General features: G+C 38.4%; 1 protein-coding gene across 2 annotated transcripts in view; it reads right to left on the reverse strand.

Annotated features, from left to right (window-relative positions):
• Positions 1 to 22,997, reverse strand: part of RAVER2 (ribonucleoprotein, PTB binding 2) — a 137,350-nt gene that overhangs the window by 75,018 nt on the left and 39,335 nt on the right. For both annotated transcript variants that reach the window (XM_061411726.1, XM_061411725.1), the window contains exons 3-5: positions 15,630 to 16,099; positions 12,705 to 12,896; positions 3,249 to 3,375 (exon numbers count right to left, since the gene is read on the reverse strand). In XM_061411726.1, the coding sequence (XP_061267710.1) occupies positions 3,249 to 3,375; positions 12,705 to 12,896; positions 15,630 to 16,099 (789 nt within the window). The remainder of the gene's footprint in view (positions 1 to 3,248; positions 3,376 to 12,704; positions 12,897 to 15,629; positions 16,100 to 22,997) is intronic.

The following is a 22,997-nucleotide window of genomic DNA, read 5'->3' on the forward strand; positions in this document are numbered from 1 at the left end:
GATGTGAGAGTTGGACTATAAAGAAAGCTCAGTGCTAAAGAATTGATGCTTTTGAACTGTGGTGTTGGTGAAGACTTTTGAGAGTCCCTTGGACTGCAAGGAGATCCAATCAGTCCATCCTAAAGGAGATCAGTCCTGGGTGTTCATTGGAAGGACTGATGTTGAAGCTGAAACTCCAATATTTTGGCCACCTGATGAGAAGAGCTGACTCATTGGAAAAGACCCTGATGCTGGGAAAGATTGAGGGCAGGAGGAGAAAGGGATGACAGAGGATGAGATGGTTGGATGGCATCACCGACACAATGGACATGGGTTTGGATGGACTCCGGAAGTTGGTGATGGACAGGGAAGACTGGCGTGCTGCAGTCCATGGGATCACAAAGAGTCAGACATGATTGTGTGACTGAACTGAAAGTTTCATCTAATTCTGAAAAAAAAAATTGTAGGAGGGATAATTGACTGCATAATAGGCTGAGCTGGACACCTCTGAAGATACTTCTTACAAAATAATAATTGATGATTATATTAAGTACTTAATATGAACATTATTGGTATAATAAAAAATTTAACTGGTCTTTGTCTTTGGTTCCTAGAGGGGAAACTCAAACCCTTGGAACATCCCCAGTGGATAGGAATGTTTTTGTTATGCTAATGAATGAGGTGACTCAGGGTAGGCCCCTACATGGCTTCGGAATGGGGACTGGTCATACTTAAAAGACCTAACGTGATTATTGAATGGGGGCTTTGAGCCATGTGATATTGAGGTAGAAGATAGATGGGCCTGTAGGTGGGCAGCTGGTGTTTGTCAAGTAGAGTAAAATTCAAGCCTTGCTCTTACCCAGACACGCAAGGACAAAGCTAGTGGCACAAGCTGAATTCTGCTAAAGCAAAGAGATAAGGTGCCTGAGGTCAAGGAAGACTTCCCTATCTGCATGTGTGCAGGGAGGCTTCTTAGGGGGTCAAAAAGGGAGAGGGCCTCACCCCATAATAACTGTGGACATGTACCCATAGGTCTCTGTGGTAGGATCCATCTTATCAAAAAGGTGCTCACACATCTGGGGGAGGGTCCAAGGATCAGTCAGATGGTAACATGGTAACAATGACCATGACCCTATTTGTGAGACAGCAAGAGACACAGATGTAAAGAACAGTCTTTTGGACTCTGCGGGAGAAGGCGAGGGTGGGATGATTCGAGAGAATAGCACTGAAACATGTATATTGTCATATGTGAAACAGATTGCCAGTCCAGGTTCGCTGCATGAGACAGGGTGCTCAGTGCTGGTGCACTGGGATGACCCTGGGGGATGGGATGGGGAGAGAGGTGGCAGGGAGCTCAGGATGGGGAACACATGTACACCCATGGCTGATTCATGTCAATGCATGGCAAAAACCACTACAATATTGTAAAGTAATTAGCCTCCAATTAAAATAAATAAATTAATTTAAAAAATAATAATAATTGGCCAGATGTAAACAAAGACCGGGAAACAATGTTCTATGTGATTTAAATGTCTTCACTGCACTCCTCATTGGATGTGTACTTCTGCCTTGTTTCTGTCTTAAATACACTATTTCTCCATGTGCTCTCCCATACATTGTGCTGTGACTCTAATAATAAACTTTATACCTGTTTTTAATAGTTTTTGCCTCCTTGAAACATTCTTGCTTTCAAATGGGGGCAAGAGACAGGGCCATTTTGCCTCTAGCACCTAGCTCCTGGTGGCCTGGTGGCTAGGATTCCTGATTTTCATTTAGGTTTCCTAGGTTCAATTCCTGAGCAGGGAACTAAGATCTCTCTTCAGGACTGCTCACTGCTGTCTCTCCAAGATAAGTATTAGCCTAGCCTCCTGACCTCCAGGAAGAGGAAGAGAACTGCAGATAAGAGTTCAATAACATGGCCAGTCATGCCTACATATAAAACCCCCATAAAACCTCTAGACACTGAAGCTAGTTCAGTAGAGATCTCTGGTTAATTAATACACTGGTGTGCTGGGAGGCAAATATGCTCTGATCCTACGGGGAAAGAACATAAAACCTCTGCAGTTTGGACCTACAAGCCACAGCCCTAAGTCTCTTGATTATGCTGTTTTTGAGTTACATCCTTTGTAACAAAACTGTACTACTAAGTACAGTGCTCTCCTAAGCTATGGGAGTCTATAGACTCAGTGGAGAAGATCCTGATGCTGGTAAAGATTGAAGGCAGGAGGAGAAGACGACAACAGAGGATGAAATGGTTGGACAGCATCACCAACTCGATGGACATAAATTTGGGCAAGCTGTAGGAGTTGGTGATGGACAGGGAAGCCTGGCATGCTGCAATTCATGGGGTTGCAAAGAGTTGGACACGACTGAGCAACTGAACGAACTGAACACATTATTGAACCTGTAGTGTCACAGGAACTCCCAAATTTGAAGCGAGTTAGCCAGAACAGGCCTGGAGACCTCTGTTGTGTGGCTAGTGTATGAAGTAGGGGCAGACCTGTTGGGGACTTAAGCCCTCACTCATAGCATCCGTCCTAACTCTAGGCAGTTAGTGCTACAATAGAACTGTAGTATGCTAGTTGGTGTTAGACCAGATGGAGCTGAAACAGAATGATACATTTAATCTAAACATTTGTAATAAAGCTTAATGTTGAATACAGGCATTCACTTCCTAATGATAAAGTATACATTTTGTGTATGTACAGCTATGCATTTCCAAAGACAAACGCCTCCAATGAATACTAAATAGACAGATATTTAATGCATGCCAACATTATAACAATTTCTACAATTCAAGAAAATGATATTGTTTTCATCATTTTCAACAAAGTAAAACAATTTCACAATGAAAAAAAAAGATAACAGCAGAGAGGAAACTGATCCTTAGCACTTTCCAACAAAGTAATTCTGCCAAAAATATTACATAGAAAAGTATGATATCCTTTGCTAAAATGAGCTGTAACAATGTAGTATGTCAAACATTACCTTATTAAACCATGTGAAACCTGGTTTAGAAATTCATGGCAACCAGTATCTACACTTGAAGGTTTAATATTTAATACTTAGTTTTAAAAAAATCAGGAAATCCATAAGCAATTTGTGCCTACCAAAAAGAGTCAAAACATATTTTCACCTCAGGTCATTAATTAAAATTCATTGATAAATTCTAGAAAAAATAAATACTGTGGACTAATTTAAATGTGTTTTTCATGTACAATTAACCTCATGCCAATATTCTACATGTCATTAGTACACGTGATGCTTACCTGGTTTAACAGTCCGCCCACAGAGCTGGGGTTGTAGAAGAATTTGCAACATGGCAGGGTTGTTTAAACTTTTCATGATTTGCACTGGATTTGGCTCTGGAAGTAAGCCCTTTTGATTACTGTGCCTCTTTGATGAATACAGAAATACAAAAATTAGAACATGGGTAAGCACAAAGATGAAACTGTAAAGGCTTTTTTTTTTTTTTTCGGAAATTCTCATTTGTCTAATTAGATCTATTTTATAATAAACACAACTTGTTTTATTTCTAGTCATACACTTGTATACATTCTACCACAATTCGTAATTATAAAAAGATATGAGCTTCTCTGGTAGCTCAGCTGGTAAAAAATCCGCCTGCAAGGCGGGAGACTTGGGTTTGATCCTTGGGTAGGGAAGGTCCTGTGGAGAAGGGCATGGCAACCCACGCCAGTATTCTTGCCTGGAGAATGCTTATGGACAGAAGAGCCCGGTGGGCAGCGGTCCATGGCGTCACAAAGAGTCAGACACGACTGAGCAAATAAGCACAGCATAGCATTCTAAGATATTCATGCAACATACACCAAAATCCTTAGAATGTTTCAGTGAAATAGAAATTAGCTTTAAGAGAACTAACAATTTAGTCAGATAAACCTCTTCATGCAAGGGGCAAGATATCAAGGGAATCTGAATTTACTAACAGGGAGGTGCCCTGACACAACATTAATTCTTTGATACTACAGAAGAACCTTACTATAATGTTGATCTAAAGTTTAATAATGTGGGATGCTTTACAAAGCAATGTCTTCTTATAATTAAGGTCTTGATTCGTTAATCTTCTAATATGAAACAAAGATGGATGGGCTTTATATACATATAACTGGGTAGCTAAATATATGACATTGTTCTCAGTTTTTAAAAATCAGCTCTCCTTGTCCATCCTCTAGCCCCTCAACATCTACAGACTCATATACAAGGAATCCAATAGCCACCCCACTACCAAAAGAAATATGTAATCACAGTAGATACTTGGAAAATGCAGCCACAAAAACTAAAGGCAACAAACTGAAGCACCTATAAGAGATGATAGGAAATAGTAAGAATGTTAACTAAACTAAGCAGATATCCTAAAAAAAGATAACAGATTTTTATTGGTAACATGAATCATGGAGAAGCAGTTATAAAGAATACCAATTGGCAATATGATGTACAAAAAGCACAACTGTTTGGGAAAAAATAATAGCAGCCATCACTTACTGTATATACTTGGCATTGTTCTAAGCCTGTTACATGGACTAAATCACTTAATGCCCAAAAGCAACTCTACAGGGTTGGTATTATACCCCCATTCTACAGGTGAGGGAATCGAAGAAACACATAAAGAATTATTCTTAACCTTTACTCTGTGCTTTAATAGATATGTTAAATAGTAGGATATATGCAACTGAAAAACAAAACAGTGATCTGAAAGGTCAGGTCAGATAAAGATCAAAGAATATATGAGCAAAGGATAAAGCAGGAACTAACAACAAAATAAAATGGTAATGAAAAATGCAAACAAAAGAAAAAACCAAGGCAATGAAGAGACTGGAAGTCTTAAGACCTACATAAAAGGAGTATCTGAAGGATTAGAAATGAAGGAAATCTTTGAAGAAATAATGGCTGAGAATTTCCCAGAATTAAAAAAAAAAACTCAAGACCACAAAATGAAGGGGTTCCAATTACGATACAGAAAAAAACACACCTGCTCACATTTTATGGCATAAAATTAAGAACATCAAAGCCCTGCCCGCCCCCAACAGTAAAAACTTCCAGTAAGGAAGAACATATCTCAAAAAAAAAAAAAAAAAAAAACCCAAAACAAAACAAGCAGCAGATTAATATCATTTTAATTCTCAATGTATCATCACTGGATTTAAGAAGGGAACAAATTAATATTTTCAAAGTGCTGCAGGAAAAAAATCTTTGAATCTAGATTTTTGTATTCAGCTAAGCTATTAAATGTGGAAAAGAAATAAAAACTATTTCCAGCCATACACAGTCTCAAAAGTTTTACTACATGCATATGCTTTCTTAAAATAAGAATAAATGCATGACTTTACATGATATGTGGAAATTAAGATATGTAATACTGCAGCTAATTTGAATCATGTATACAAAAACCAAGACCATAAAAGCAAGCAAAAACATTAAGGTTGGGAACTGAACGGCAGTCCAGTGGTTACGACTCAGTGCTTTCACTGCCATGACCTGGGTTCAATCCCTGTCAGGGAACTAAGACCCTGCAAGCTGCATGGTATTAGGCACCCCCTCAAAAAGAAAAAAAACACACAAATTAAGGCAATCTTAAAGATGTACTTTATGTATTCTCAATATGGTGGAAGGTGGAATCGAAGGAAGCAGCAGGATGGAATTTAGAATGAACTATGTGGGAAGGAAGAAAGAGATACTGATCAGCCTTGGGTGTTAATAAGCTAGGAATAATCACCCATAGGATAAAAGAAAACATGTCACTTTTAAAGCAGAAGAAAATTCTAATTTTTTCAATAGTAAATGGGAAACAAAAATAAAGGAAAAAAGTTTAAAGACAACATGACAAGTGTTAGCAAATACATCAGGGGTCCTCAAAAAATTTAAAATAGAACTACCATATGACCCAGCAAGTCAACTTCTAGGTATTTATCCAAAGAAACAAAAAAACCCTAACTCAAAAAGATATATGGAACCCCATATTCATTGTTGCATTATTTACAATAACCAAGATATGAAACATCATGGAAAAAGTAAGAGAGTTCCAGAAAAACATCTATTTCTGCTTTATTGACTATGCCAAAGACTTTGACTGTGAGGATCACAATAAACTTTGGAGAATTCTGAAAGAGATGGGAATACCAGACCACCTGACCTGCCTCTTGAGAAACCTATATGCAGGTCAGGAAGCAACAGTTAGAACTGGACATGGAACAACAGAACTGGTTCCAAATAGGAAAAGGAGTACATCCAGGCTGTATATTGTCACCCTGCTTATTTAACTTATATGCAGAGTACATCAGGAGAAACGCTGGGCTGGAAGAAGCACAAGCTGGAATCAAGATTGCTGGGAGAAATATCAATAACCTCAGATATGCAGATGACACCACCCTTATGGCAGAAAGTGAAGAGGAACTAAAAAGCCTCTTGATGAAAGTGAAAGAGGAAAGTGAAAAAGTTGGCTTAAGGCTCAACATTCAGAAAACGAAGATCATGGTTTCCGGTCCCATCACTTCATGGCAGATAGATGGGGAAACAGTGGCTGACTTTATTTGGGGGGGCTCCAAAATCACTGCAGATGGTGACTGTAGCCATGAAATTAAAAGATGCTTACTCCTTGGAAGGAAAGTTATGACCAACCTAGATGGCATATTCAAAAGCAGAGACATTACTTTGCCAACAAAGGTCTGTCTAGTCAAGGCTATGGTTTTTCCAGTGGTCATGTATGGATGTGAGAGTTGGACTGTGAAGAAAGCTGAGCGCCGAAGAATTGATGCTTTTGAACTGTGGTGTTGGAGAAGACTCTTGAGAGTCCCTTGGACTGCAAGGAGATCCAACCGGTCCATTCTGAAGGAGATCAGCCCTGGGATTTCTTTGGAAGGAATGATGCTAAAGCTGAAACTCCAGTCCTTTGGCCACCTCATGCGAAGAGTTGACTCATTGGAAAAGACTCTGATGCTGGGAGGGATTGGGGGCAGGAGGAGAAGGGGACGACAGAGGATGAGATGGCTGGATGGCATGACCGACTCAATGCACGTGAGTTTGAGTGAACTCCAGGAGTTGGTGATGGACAGGGAAGCCTGGCGTGCTGTGATTCATGGGGTCGCAAAGAGTCAGACACGACTGAGCAACTGAACTGAACTGAAGATATGAAAACAGCATAAGTGTCCTAAAAATTGATGAATGGATAAAGAAAACGTGGTGAAAGTGAAGTTGCTCAGTCATGTCCAACTCTTTGAGACCTCATGGACTATAGTCTGCCAGGCTCCTCCATCCATGGAACTTTCCAGGCAAGGATACTGGGGTGGGTTGCCATTTCCTTCTCTAGGAGATCTTCCTGACCCAGGGATCGAACCCAGGTCTCCCACACTGCAGGCAGATTCTTTACCATCTGAGCCACCAGGGAAGCCCTGGTGAAAATGTGGTATGTATATGTATACAGACAATGGAGTATGACTCAGCCACAAAAAGAACGAAATCTTGTCATTTGTAACAAAATGGATGAACTTGGAGGGCATTATGGTAAGTGAAATAAGTCAGACAGAGAAAGACTAATACTGTATGATCTCACTTATATGTGGAATCTCAAAACAAAAACAAACCAAGACCACAGATACAGAGGACAGACTGATGGCTGCCAGAAGGACTGGGGGAAGAGTGAGTGAAATGGCAAAGGGGGTGAAAAGTACAAACTCTAGTGTGAAGACAAGTCCTGAGAATGTAACGTGCAGCACAGTGACTCTGACTACCATGCATAATACTCTATTGCACGTTTGAGGGCTGCCAAGAGACAGATCTTAAAAGTTCCCAACACAAGAAAAAAAAAATCTATAATTATGTGTGGTGACGGATGCTAACTAGACTTACTGAGGAGATCGTTTCATAGTATATGTAAATACTGAATCATTAGAAGTTCATCTAAAATCTAATATAATGCTGTATGTCAATTATATATCAAAAGAAATCTATACCAGAAGAATAGCTTTTAAAAATTCTTAGGTAGCTATGACCTGGCGAAAAACTATTAATTACACTAAAAGGAAATTATTAAAAAATTGAAACATAATATAAAATTTATGACACATAGGTATAGCATTAGTTACAGAAGTAAACTTATTTTAACTACATTCATCAGGAAACAACGGTAGGTTGAAAACAGAGGAGCTAACTACTGATATTAATAAAGATGGGAAAGAAAAAGTAAGTCCAAAGAAAGAAGCAAGAAGATTATAAAGACAGGGCAAGAATAAGCAACAGATAGAAAAAACAAATAATAAAAACTGTTTCTTTGAAAGGCAAAACAGTCTGCAAGACTAATTGGGGGAAAGAAAATGCAAATAAGTAAGACATACAATGAAAAAGAAGAGATTAGACATGACACATTTAAAAAATAAAATTTTATAAATAGCTATGTGTCAGTAAATTTTAAAACTCAGACTACATGGATAAATTTGTAGACTACAATCAAATGCCACATATACCACATAGAGAAAAATAAAACTAATATATCTAATATTCACAGAAGAAACTTAAGTGGTAATCAATGATTTCCTTCTGGGAGAGACATAAGGACTAGGTCTACATGGTTTCATAGATGAGGCTCTCAAACTTTCAAAGAACAGAAAATCCCTACTATATACAAACTGATCCATGACTAGAAAGAAAAGGAGAGGTTCAGAGGAAAAGAATGATAGGTGGAATTCAAGGCAGTAGGCAGTTGGTTTTGAATGCTGCAAAGATAAAATAGTGTAAAGTAATTAGCCTCCATTTAAAATAAATAAATTTATATTAAAAAAATAATAATAAAATAAATGCTGCAAAGAAACCAGGCAAAGAAAGACTGAAAAGTACCTATGTGACTTGATTACAAAATTCCTGTCAATCTTAAAGAGAACAGATCACTTAATAGTAGAGGCAGAAACTACACTGCATTGGGCTGGGAAGGAAATGAGAAATGGAAAGAAAAAAAAAGGTGATTAGTGGGATCTAATTGTTCAAGAAGCTCCAGTTGTGAAGAAAAAGTATTACAAAGGCCTGCATCTAGAAAGGAAAAGATTTGAGTGTGTTTATAAGCAAATGGGATGGAGGTTGTGAACAACAGGTCAAGTAGAAAGTAGAGGAGGCAGATCCTTGAGGATGGGCGGGGGCATGAGCCCCTGCTTTGGTGGGAGGGCAACAGAGCACTCCCTCCATGAGAGCAAGGATCTTTGTTTTGTTCACTCAGTTCAGTCGCTCAGTCATGTCCGACTCTTTGCAACCCCATGGACTGCAGCACACTTGCAGCTTCCCTGTCCATCACCAGCTCCCAGAGTTTACTCAAGCTCATGGTCATTGAGTCAGTGATGCCATCCAGCCATCTCATTCTCTGTCATCCCCTTCTCCTGCCTTCAATCTTTCCCAGCATCAGGGTCTTTTCCAATGAGTCAGTTCTTCACATCAGGTGACCAAAGAACTGGAGTCTCAGCCTCCAGTGAATATTCAGGACTGATTTCCTTTTGGTTTTTTTTTTTTTTTTTTACTGTTTGGGGAGCAACAGTTTTATTGAAAACTTTACCACATGGCTTCCTAAATAAAACATTTTCAAACCAATGCCTGTGGAATTTGAGGACCTCAGAATTAGGTTAGGGATTTTCCTGTCCTTGACAGAGACAAAGGATGGACTGGTTGGATCTCCTTGCAGTCCAAGGGACTCTCGAAGTCTTCTCCAACACCACAGTTCAAAAGCATCAATTATTCTGTGCTCAGCTTTCTTTATAATCCAACTCTCACATCCATACATGACTACCAGAAAAACCATAGCTTTGACTAGATGGACCTTTGTTCACTGGTGAATCCTAAATACCTCTAGTACATCTCGTATGTACTAGTAATTAAATATGTACCAGTAAGTAATTATGGAATGCATGCTATTAAAGAAAAAAAAGAAGTAAAAAGTGGGGCACTTTTGCTCAGGGAGTGTGAGAGAAAGTAATGAATGAGTCCAGCACATGGCCTGTATATTTCTATAAAGTAGCAGCCACGACCATCAGATAGAAAGAAGGACAAAGACTAGAAAAGAGTGAAGATTTGAACTAGAATGTCAGACATTTGAAGAAGCACTAAGTCACCTAGTTGTCTGTTTTTCTCCAAGAAGACAGAGTATGCTGACTGCAAAAGTGGGTGACTGGATGGATTCAGACTCAGAAACTCCGCAAATCCAATCCAATCAAGAGACAACTTGACTAAAGGCAATGAAATTGACAATGAAAGAATGGCTGAAGTCATGAATTATGCCAGTCAAGGATATGAGGATGACTGCCGGGAGCCAGTGAGGCATTCCAGTCGTGACAAAGGTCATGAGGAAGGAGGCTCGGCATACGCAAAGGCGGGATTGAGCCTCGGGAGTCTCCCCGGATATTCTCAAGCATCTTCCCCTCAAAAACCAGAGTCTGCCTACTTTATTGCTTTGTGCTTTCACCTCTGACTTTACTGGGGGCTGTCCCCCACCACCATCTCGCTCTCTCTGTCAAAGAGATAACTTACAGCTCCAATTAATAAAGTTCCTGGGCAATTAGGAGTGTTTAAATCCAAACCCCTCAGATGGCTCTCTAACTCACCTGACAAGTTTACTGGGACTCCTACAGCTATGCATACGATTGTTTACAGTCTCCCAGCCTCGAGAGGCACAGGAAGCTTAAGATATTCAAATAGCTTAGAGCCTCTCAGTAAGTTAGAAACTGTCAGAATAAGACTAGTAAAGGATTTCATTGATGAGCCAAGGCTTGTTGCCAAGTTTTTACATCCACTGAATTGTATCCTTGAATGTGTATTAATTAATAGTTGGTATGTAGAAAAAATAAGTAGTGGCCTTGGTGTTAGTAACTTTAGACCCTTAAGGTAATAAATTCTTTCCTTTGTTGTAAACCCATTACACATCCGCCCTATAGGAATGCAATTTTATCTTTGGAAGATGGCGCCAAACCTTAAAATAATTACTCTTAGAGAAAAGAAGTCTTTGTTGATAAGTCCTTGTCAAGAGTCATAAAATGTTAATAGGCCTTCTGGCCAGAAGATGATGTAAATCACCTAAACCATTTGTATACGATAAATTTGCAGGAAAGAAACCCTGGTTTTTGATAAGGATCAAAAACTGCTGACTTTGCATCCCCTATTATCCTCTATGTGTAACTTAGGGTATAAAAGCCCCTGTTAAAAATAAAGCTACGGGCCTTGCTCACCAACGCTTGGTCTCCCCATGTCATTCTTCCCTTTAACTTCCAGCTGAGTCTCCACCTGGAGCGTGGAACCCACCATGCTTACTAATTATGCCTGGGCTTCTAAGACCCACTCGAGAAGGTGTCTAGGGTGGGGCACCTTCCGCTATTCGAGAGGGCGCCTGCGGCCTACCTAAGTGGTGCAAACTTGTCTTGAAGTTTTATTGGTCTCCCGCGTAAACCAAGCTACTCAGCCTCTTTTCTCCACTGAATTTTCCTACTGAGCTATCCTCATTCTATTACTCTTTATATCTTTGATAAATATGTAAATAGTCGCCGACTCCGTCTCCCCTTCGAATACCCTGGATCAGCCGGGGCTGGTCCCCGGCAGATGACAGAAGAACCTAAGAAGGGAAGGAAAAAACAAAAAGGGAGAAGACATCCAGGACCAGAGGTGAGATCAAAGAATAAGAGGAGGAGGGCAAGTGAAATGATGGTAGGGTACCAGTGAAATCTGTCATCTCTTCTGCCCGCCCTCTCTCCCCTGATTGTCCTTCTCTCTCCACTTCATTTACAAACCACTTCCAGACTAGGTGATTTCTTGTTGTCTTAACTATGATCTTGTCAATACCGTGTATATATACTTTATAAAGTCCCTTTGGAATTTGTAAACTTGACCTCGCTTATCAAGTTCCACCTAAGCTGTGAGTGCCCCAGCCCTCCCTCTGCTTGTATCGAGCTACCATTTCACCACACATCTCTACACACTCAGCCTACCTAGACCTTTTCCACTTTTTAAGCATGAAAATTCGTCTCCTCCTACTGCTGGAAAGGTTTTGTCACAACCAGAGGATGTTCAATCACTCATTTTCCCTGCTTGGGGGTACCAGATTCAGCAAGTGAAAACAGAGGGTGCCAGATAAACAATGGATAATGTTTAATGTAAGTATGTCTCATGCAAAATCTGTATTCATCTGGCAATCCTATTCTCCACCCCCATCAACATTTCAAAATTGTACCTTAACGTTATATTCAAATGTCACCTTTGCAATTCTGAAGTCTTCCCTGGACCCTTCAAAAGTGTGTTTCTCCCTTCATTTGATCAATGGGTATTTACTATTCTAGGTGCAAGGAGTAAGAAACTGTGAAGCAGGAATAGTTGCTCCCTACAAGGAGTTTTCAACCAGAGAAGTAGAGAGGGGAGTAATAAGAGACAGTTCCAATAAAGAAGTCAGTCCAACATACACACTTATGAACAGTTTTTGAAAAGGGGGGCATGCTGCAATCAAACCTTGCAGAACAGGAACTCAAACATTAAACGAATAAATAAAAATTTCCTCAATTCTTGAGATGAATACACTTTACAAAACACAGTTTCCTGTATTTTACTGACTCCTGGCTTGATTTGGCAGAAGTATTATTTAGTCAATTAAAAGAAGAAGAATGTCTTCATGTAATAAAAATATAATGGAAGTCCAATCAATGATTAGTTTGGATACTTGAATTTCTCTATGTTCTTAAAAAAGAACAACTTACCACACGTTGAGCTGCTATCAGTGCTGCTAAGGTACTTCGCCCTGGTGCTCCCGGGGCACAGAAGGAAACTTGAACTTTGCTTCCCTTGATGGTCATACCATCAGCTGCTTGTTGAACCTCTTCAGCATGCTCTGCAGTGCTATATTCAACCACTGCAAAGCCACCAACATAACTACCTTCATCCTGTGCAAGCTGATGTGATACAATTATTAAAAAGGGAATTCTAACATTTAGTTAGAATGTGTTTACAAGTATATCATCTGTAAATTCAAGGACAAATGTCTCAAAGCATGTTACTGGTGAAAATATTGCATTCCTTTTTTTTTTTTCCAAAAATAAAAGTTTACGAGCTGGGTAGGTACAGTCTTTCTAGAAGATGGGAAGATAAGTAAGATTCTGTCAAGCTTCTTTCTGCTTCTTTGAATCTCTGATTTATTTTAAAAGTCAATGTTCAAATGATCATAGTTCCTATGTATTAATATATATATATATATAATTAATAATCTATAGAAAAATGTGGGGACACAACAATTGTTCTTTAAAGATGAAACCTGTTGAATTTGATCATGTATCTATTTGATCAAATAGATACATTTGATCATGTATCTATACACGTTATCAAGAGAACAAAAGTAGAAGGAAACATATTCAACTTTTATTTCAATATTTTAGGTAGATACCAGGAATTTGGTCAAGTATACTAAAGTAAACCTGATTTAGGAAATTGTGCCCCAGGTTTGTTAAAATACCATATGCAGGACACAACCTTTTCCTGAATGTGCCCTAAATAAACTGCAATGCAGAACTCAATTTATTTCCAGTCACCCATGTGTAAGAGTGTGAAGGAAGATACTAAAGCCCTGGATCCATAAAGACTGGTACAAAGAACAAAAGTAAGAAAAAAATACAACACTAAAAAGTTTCTAAGTGTTGAACATATCTGAATCATCTTAAACACATTTGTATCTAGTGATAAATGTGATAAAATTTAGCTTTGTATGTCTCCGAAATACAGAAATAGTTCAATAGAAATATCTACAAAACTTCTGTTTGGACTTGGGATCTCATAAATTGGTATACAATTCCATCATTTCTTAGTCATTTTTTAGCTTCTTTTCTCTTATTTTTGAAGCTTTTTCATATAGACCAAATTTCTGTTTTTTTCCCTTCTCATCCTTTCTTCCTTTTAAAACTGTCCTCAAATGTCTTTTCCTCCATAAAACATTCTTCCATTCACGTGGGAGAAAGGGAAAATATCTACCTCTTCCAAATATTTCTCCTACAACCTCATTCCTTTTATCCAAACCAAATCTTAAATTTCGATTTGTAAAAGCCATTAGTCCCTTTGGTCCTTTTTGATCACAAGGTAAGAAGACTGTGTCTTCCGTATAGTCTATGTCAACCTACCAAACGGGAGAGCCTGACTTTAACAGATTTACTGATAAAGGCATTTAAAGTGGCTTTATTAAGCTTTTGAAAATTTCTAAAATATTTTTATTATTCTTAGTTTACTATATAATCTTCATGCCAAATAAATTATACAATCATTTTAAGTCTTTCAAAAGAAAATATCATTACAGTTTCATAGCACTGGTAATTTTAAAGAGCAATATTTCCATTCAATATGAGAGCCATTCAAATATGCAACGGCATGACTTATGATCTATTAATAGTTAACTTTCCATTACTTAAAAATATTTGAACAAAAGCTAAATGATCATTTACAATGATTGTAACAAATCTTTTTCTTTTTTAACCAGATGGAAAACAAGACCAGATAACCTAAGTCCCTTCTAACACCAAGGTTCATAATTCAAATACAATATGTAAAAAACAGCTTTCCCCTTATATTTGCTTCAAAGGCCTCAACTAAAGCTACAAAGAATTATGTTTGGCCACAGGATATCACTATATAATTCTTAGTATTCAAGAACAGCATATCAGTAACACAACTTTCAATAACTTGGCAAAGATTTGTCACAAAGTATTCTAATTTTTTGAAGCTCCATGGACACTTTCTTTGATGATTATATTGGGATTGGAGGGGCAAAAATGTAAGAAAAAGTAAGATGTAGCATTCATTTTAATTAAATAAACTATAATAAATTTCAAACTTTCTACTGCAAGAGTAGAGATTCAATACATGTATGATAACAGAAAAATAAGGGTGGCAGAGGAAAGATGGGAGATAAGAAGGAGCAAAGGAGGAGAGAATAAATAGAAGGAAGAAATGAAGGGAAGCGAAAGAGAAAGATTTCATCAGGTGCTATAAAAATCTGTATGGGAAGGAGCCGTATACAGTATATATTTTTGTCTATTTGGTAGAATTTATTCAATTTTATTCTGATAAAGTGCTTGAAAATTCTTACCAATGTTGTCAGTTTTCAGGGATCTTCTCTAAATGTCTCACTTACCATGACCCCACTAAGACACAATAAAGCATTCTTTCTACACCATGTAACATTTTTCTGTTTTGCATTATCTCACTCTTCATATGGGATGTACAGTTATTTGCTTATCTGTCAGTGTACTCTACAAAACTGTGAGGTATAGAGAGAATATCTTTCCATTTGTTATATTTCTGACATTTAGCAGTATGGTATCTGGCACTGAGAATGTGACAAATCAAATGTGGGTGGATGAAGTGATAAACGCATGAATGGTCAAGAACAGATGGAAGGAGAAGGTGGATGCATTAAGTGATGGGTTTGCTAAGACATAATTATATAAAAACAATATAGTCTGGCCCATCAACAAAAAAAATTAATTTAAAATTTACCATCATATTAAAGTGTTCATTACAAACTAAAGTAGAATGAGATTATGCATGGTGATATTTACATAGGTATAATAAATATGTGAGTGCATGCTGATGCATATGTAGATATTTTCAAATATTTCAAATAATACCTTAAAAATACATACCTGGCAAAACACAGGTTTATGGATACTGGAAAAAAACTGCAACAGCTCCTCTGAATCCCTATAGTCACTAGGGAGTTTATCTATACAAAGGCACTTAGAATGAATGAGCTCTGCGGCCAGTAGATTAACATCCATCCACTGTGCAAAGACAACTGATGCTCCCAACTGTTTACCCAATAGCTCCAATCGAGCCTTTGCAGCAAAGTCCTTTTTCATGTATTCTACAAATCCATAGCCTTTGGAATGGCCAGTAACTTCACTGTAGACAAGAAAACATCTCTCGACATTTCCATAAGCACGAACAAGTTCTTCAAACTCTTCTAATGTAAAAGAAGTGGGCAAGTTGGTGATACATAGCAAAGCATCTGTTGGCTGGAGCTGGACTACTAAGTCTTTTCCTCGAAAAGAATATTGATGAAACATCTGAATTGCATTCTGGGCTTGTTCCCCGTTCAATAAGGTAACAAAAGCTGGAAGAAGATAAAATGAATGAGTTTTCTGAGCCAGTGTTTTCAAGCTTTTTTGATCATGACCCACAGTAAGAAACAGATTTTATACCTATGCCTCAGTACACATATGTAAGTGCATTAGTCGTTAAATCATGTCTGACTCTTTGCAACCCCGTGGATTGTAGCCCACCAGGCTCCTCTGTCCATGGAACTCTCCAGGCAACAATACTAGAGTGGGCTGCCATTCTCTTTTCTCCAGGGGATCTTTCCAACCCAGGGATCAAACCCAGGTCTCCTGCATTGCAGGCAGATTCTTTACTCTCTGAGCCACCAGGGAAGCCCACACATATGCGCGTGTATATATATATATATATACACACACACACACACACACACACACATATATACACAGATATATGTATTTCTGAAACAAAAGTATCAGGAAGCAAAACACCTATCATGTGTAATGTATTCTGATATTTTCTATGCTATTTCATTGTTTTTAAGTGCTGATACTCCCACTTAAACAATTTCATGACCAGTAGCTCAAAAAACAGACAACATATTTTAGGAGCTCCACTTCTTGTGGGAGGGGTGATGGTAGTCTTTTTAAACTACACACAGATTTGATATTTTCCATCAATAATATGTGATAAAATTTTATGAACTATTCTTTCTTCTCAGAGAGTTCTCAAAGGCCCTCTTTGATAATAAGAATACCTAAAATGTACCTAAAATATAGGTAATTTTTAAATTATTTAAAAATAGAATACCTAAAAGAACAAAGGCAAAACCAAAAGACACCAAGATGCCCAGAGGAAGCCAAATCTTTCTCCAATTGATGTACATGTTTCCTTAAAATAAAATTAATTACACTGAAACAATACATACACATATAATTTGTATACTGTTGGGATGAACAATATGGTATGAAAAGATCACAGGATTATGATACTAGACAAGTAGCTTACCTTCAAATCTTTGTAGAACAAACCAAAGGGGGGAAAAAAATGTCCTGTCTACCTAATGAAGTTGTTCCAGCATTAAGCAACAAATAGACATGATAATTTGTAAAATCTAAAACATGATACAAATATAAAATTCTAAATCAATGAAATATCATACACACATGTGTATCTGATAAGATTTTGAGCAATATTATAAGAAAAATTTAAAACCCCAGATAAAAGAAACAACAGAGGACAAACCACAAACTAGAAACACACCATTCTCTCAACCTTCCTCCCGCTCCTTCTTCTCGCCCTCTTTGGAACACACGGTGAAGGTGCCCATAGGAGTACCCAACTTACCCAGATGCAAAGATAACAACATGGCAAATATGCACAGAGCAAGAGGGAAAGGATTTAAACAGCATGGACAGTCCTGCCTGCCATCTCACTCAGCCTGCTCTTCCTTAGCTGGTCTTAGTGCCCATGCGCCTCTCAGGCTGTAAGCATCTCTCCACAGTGAGTGTGATGCTAATATTTAAAGAATTACATTTTTTATTTAACATGATATCCACATACAAGGAAACTACTTACAGAGGAATAGCTAACTCTTCCAGCACTAGGGGGAAAATGGCTTTGCTGCACTTACTGAGAGATTATCTCCTGGTTTCCAATAAGCCCTCATAAAAGACTTGAGTTATTTTGATTCTATGCCTTTCTTTCCTTATGCTGACATAGAATACCATTTAATGGTATTTTGCTAAAACCAGCAAACAAGTCAACAATCATTTGTAAATATTGATTATGTTCATATTTATCTCATAAGTTCATCAGTTCATATTTGATTTGAATTCTCCGGGTATCTGAAACTGTTAACCATGCCCTTCCTTAACTTCCTTAATAAAGTCCTTCCTGATTTTCTTCATACTTGCCTAAGCACTCCTCCTTCCCTTTCCTATATTTTTCTCCACTCACACCTGTAAGGTAGTAATCCTAAAGGTTCCTTCCTGGCAGGAGCACACACAGTGACAGCCGGTGACTGTACCCAGCAACCCTGAGCCATAAATCCTTGTCTATGCCCCCTTCCCTGGGCACTCACATCCATGCCCATGTATTCATTTCTCACGTGCCAGGCTCTGTTAGGCACTGGAAAGGAGGGGGTCAACAAAACAAGTAAGATCCTTTTCAACAAGGACCCCACAATCCAGTAGAGGATGACAGATTAGACAGAGAGTTACAAGTGTGATTGGAGAAGGCAATGGCATCCCACTCCAGTACTCTCGCCTGGAAAATCCCATGGACAGAGGAGCCTGGTGGGCTGCAGTCCATGGGGTCGCTAAGAGTCGGACACGACTGACCGACTTCACTTTCACGCATTGGAGAAGGAAATGGCAACCCACTCCAGTGTTCTTGCCTGGAGAATCCCAGGGACGGAGGAGCCTGGTGGGCTTCCCTCTTTGAGGTCGCAGAGTCGGACGCAGCTGAAGCAACTTAGCAGCAGCAGCAGTACTACAACTGTGATATTACCAAGAAGTATGGGGGCTATGAAAGCAACTAAATAGAGCAAAATGGCTAGTCTGGGGACTCAGAGAAAACCTCTTATTCTCTTGTCAACTCTCAAAACTACATTTCTAGTCCTTTAGTTCCATATATATTCACATGCTGATTCACACATGATCAAACATAACTCATGATCTTCATCCTCTCCGTTCCTCTAAAATCTCAACATGGCTCAGCTTCCTTCATTCTCTGTCTTAGCTGCTAGCATCACACTCACAAAAGGGAAACCTGGGAATTACCTGAGACCCTATCTGCTTTACCCCTCACTTAAAGGAATCCTCAAATTTCACCCTCCAAATAGGTCTTAGATCCATCCTCTTTCCTTCATTCTTCTAGCTTTTTTTTTGCTTCAATGACAATAAAGCAAACTCTCAAAAATGAAAGTTTAATTGTGTCTGTCTACTGCCTAAAATGCAATGATTCAGTATGAAAAATGAAGCCAAGACCCAGCATAGTTATCATGCCCTACCAGGCCCTTTTGATCTGACGCCAGCCTCATTAACTGTCAAACTTCCCTTCCCCGCCACACTTCTTTATTCTCCACCGACAATGAGTTGCTTGTAGTTCCCTAGGTATCACCTTGTTCAAGCATCTATACATGTCATTCCCTTGCCTACAAGATCTCTCCCATATCTTTAGCCACTCAAATCTTTTAGTTGCCTTTCAAAGTCAGCCCAGGGGTTAATGTATCATGATCTCCAGGAAGCATTCTCTGATACTGTCTTCCAGTTAGTTAATCCTTGTTTTACTACCCCTCTGTATTTTGAACATTGACTGGATTATTGCACATATCACAATGTATTATAACCTTTGTTTAGATGTCTGCTATCCTATCAACTGTGAGATCCCTAAGCTGCTATAGAATATATCTCCATCAGCTATCATACTGTCAGACACACAGTGGAGCCTGTGTGTCAGCTGAATGGATGAATGTATACATGCATAGATTAACTAGTACATTTTAAAACTGACAACTTCTCATTTTCCTTTTCTTAGGTATCTGCATTTGCTCAACCCAAATAAGATATTTTGTAGTAGAATTTATATAACATAATGAAGCAAATTTAAAACTCCAGGCAGTAGGGAAAAGAGGTCATTGATTCTCTTCTATAGTTTCTTCCATTTCTTTTCAAGTCCACAAAGTCTCTAAAAAAAAAAAGTCCGACTTTTTTCACACTGACTCTGTGGAAGTGGAAGGTGTCACCCTACAGAGAAAACACTATAAGGCATTTGGAAATTAGTTCTGTTTCCATTTTCCTACCAAAATTTTAAGATTCAACATTGGTCCCAATCCTTTCACAAGTCACAATTTTATTTATCCTTTGCCATGGCTGCTCTATTAGTTAAATTTATTATTTGCACACATTTGATGGCAAGTATGCAAAAACTTGTTCTCTAATATTCAGTTCAGTTGCTCAGTCATGTCCAACCCTTTGTGACCCCATGAACTGCAGCCCTCCAGGCCTCCTTGTCCATCACCAACTCCCAGAGTCTACCCAAACTCATGTCCATTGAGTCGGTGATGCCATCCAACCATCTCATCCTCTGTCGTCCCCTTCTCCTCCCGCCCGTAATCTTTGCCAGCATCAGGGTCTTTTCCAATGAGTCAGCTCTTTGTATCAGGTGGCCAAAGTATTGGAATTTCAGCTTCAACATCAGTCCTTCCAATGAACACCCAGGACTAATCTCCTTTAGGATGGACTGGTTGGATCTCCTTGCAGTCCAAGGGACTCTCAAGAGTCTTCTCCAACACCACAGTTCCAAAGCATCAATTCTTCGGCACTCAGCCTTCTTCACAGTCCAACTCTCACATCCATACATGACTACTGGAAAAATCATAGCTTTGACGAGATGGACCTTTGTTGACAAAGTAATGTCTCTGCTTTTGAATATGCTGTCTAGGTTGGTCATAACTTTTCTTCCAAGGAGTAAGTGTCTTTTAATTTCATGGCTGCAATCACCATCTGCAGTGATTTTGGAGCCCCAAAAATAAAGTCAGCCACTGTTTCCCCATCTATTTGCCATGAAGACATGGGACCAGATGCCATGATCTTAGTTTTCTGAATGTTGAGCTTTAAGCCAACTTTTTCACTCTCCAGTTTCATTAAGAGGCTCTTTAGTTCTTCACTTTCTGCCATAAAGGTGGTATCATCTGTATATCTGAGGTTATTGATATTTCTCCCTGCAATCTTGATTTCAGCTTGTGCTTCTTCCAGTCCAGCGTTTCTCATGATGCACTCTGCATATAAATTAAATAAGCAGGGTGACAATATACAGTCTTGGTGTACTCCTTTTCCTATTTGGAACCAGTGTGTTGTTTCATGTCCAGTTCTAACTGTTGCTTCCTGACCTGCATACAGGTTTCTCAAGAGGCAGGTCAGGTGGTCTGGTATTCCCATCTCTTTCAGAATTTTCCAGTTTATTGTGATCCACGTAGTCAAAGGCTTTGGCATAGTCAATAAAGCAGAAATAGATATTTTTTCTGGAATTCTCTTGCTTTTTCAATGATCCAGCGGATGTTGGCAATTTGATCTCTGGTTCCTCTGCCTTTTCTAGAACCAGCTTAAACATCTGATGTATCCTATTCTAAAACAATTATTTCTTCTTATCTACAACAGAAAGCTCAGATTTTAAGGTTTATAACTGCAGCCACTTTTATTAAACTATTATTATCTGTTTCCTCAAACACCACCATAGGTAATGTAATTCAAGGCAATGTCATTTAATATAACTACTGAGCTTCTTCCCTGTATTATTCTAGTGGGTGATTCAGGCTTTGTAGTATACATCTGTAACTTAACAGTTACCATCAAATGATATTGATCTTTCTGCATATAGTCCAAAAACTTTACAACAGCATACTTCCATTTCTCCCCTCTCAATCTTTGTATTGTTGTCATGCATTTTATTTCTACAGGTGTTATAACCTCCACAACAGTGTTCTTATTTTTACTAAACCATTTAAAGAGAACTGAATATTAACAAAACAGTTTTTATACACACACAGAAAACATCTGATATTCTTCATTTTTGTGTGTAGATCCAGATTTCCATCTAGCACCATTTTCTCTCTGCTTAAAGGACTTCTTTAAATACTTCTTATAAAGCAGGTCTGATAGTAATTAATTCTTTCAGCTTTTATATGATTAAAAAATATCTTTAATCATCCTTACTTTTAAAGTATATTTTTGGTGGGTAAATAATTCCATGGGATTTTTTTGATGTATAAATGACAAATAACATTAGTTTCAGGTGTTTAATAATTCAATATTTGTACATATTGTGAAATAAGTCTAGTTAACATCCGTCACCACACATAATTACAAAAATTCAGGGGAAAGGGATGAGAATTTTTAAGATCTACTTCCTTAACACCTTTCAAATACACACTACAGTACTGTTCTTTGTAGTAATCCTGCTATACATTACATCCCCATGACTTATTTTATATGGAAATTTGTACTTTATGACTCTCCTCACCCATTTCATCCCATCCCTAGCCTCTGGCTGTGTCTATGAGCTCAGGGTTTTTTGGTTTTGTTCTAGATTTCACCTATAAGTGAGGTCACACAGTATTTGTATTTCTCTGACTTACTGCACTTAGCATAATGCTCTCAAGGCCCATCCATGTTATCACAAATGGTAAGATTCCATTCTTTTTTAAGGCTGAATAATATTCCATTGTCTATGCATATATGACATCTTCCTTATCCATTTATCAGTAACCACTTAGGGAGTTGCCATGTCTTGCCTGTAGTAAATAACACGGCAATAGGCACAGGGGTTTCTATATTTTTTGAAATAATGTTTTTAATTCCTTCAAATTAATATCCCAAAGTGGAATTGCTGGACAATATAGTAGTTCCACTTTTAATTTTTTGAAGGACCTCCATTCTGTTTCCCATAGTGACTGTATCAATTTCCATTCCCACCAACAATGTCCAAGGGTTTCCTTCACTCCTTCTCTCCAACACTTTGTCTTGCTTTTTTGGTAACAGGTATATTCTAACAGGTGTGAGGTGATATATCACTGTGGTTTTGATTTTCATTTCTCTGATAACAATATGCCAACAAATTTGGAAAACTCAGCAGTGGCCACAGGACTGGAAAAGGTCAGTTTTCATTCCAATCCCAGAGAAAGGCAATGCCAAGGAATGCTCAAACTACCGCACAATTGCACTCATCTCACACGCTAATAAAGTAATGCTCAAAATTCTCCAAGCCAGGCTTCAGCAATATGTGAACCATGAACTTCCTGATGTTCAAGCTGGTTTTAGAAAAGGCAGAGGAACCAGAGATCAAATTGCCAACATCTGCTGGATCATGGAAAAAGCAAGAGAGTTCCAGAAAAACATCTAGTTCTGCTTTATTGACTATGCCAAAGCCTTTGACTGTGTCGATCACAAGAAACT

The sequence above is a fragment of the Bos javanicus genome, chromosome 3 (assembly GCF_032452875.1).
Source record: "Bos javanicus breed banteng chromosome 3, ARS-OSU_banteng_1.0, whole genome shotgun sequence".
NCBI classification, from domain to species: Eukaryota; Metazoa; Chordata; class Mammalia; order Artiodactyla; family Bovidae; genus Bos; species Bos javanicus.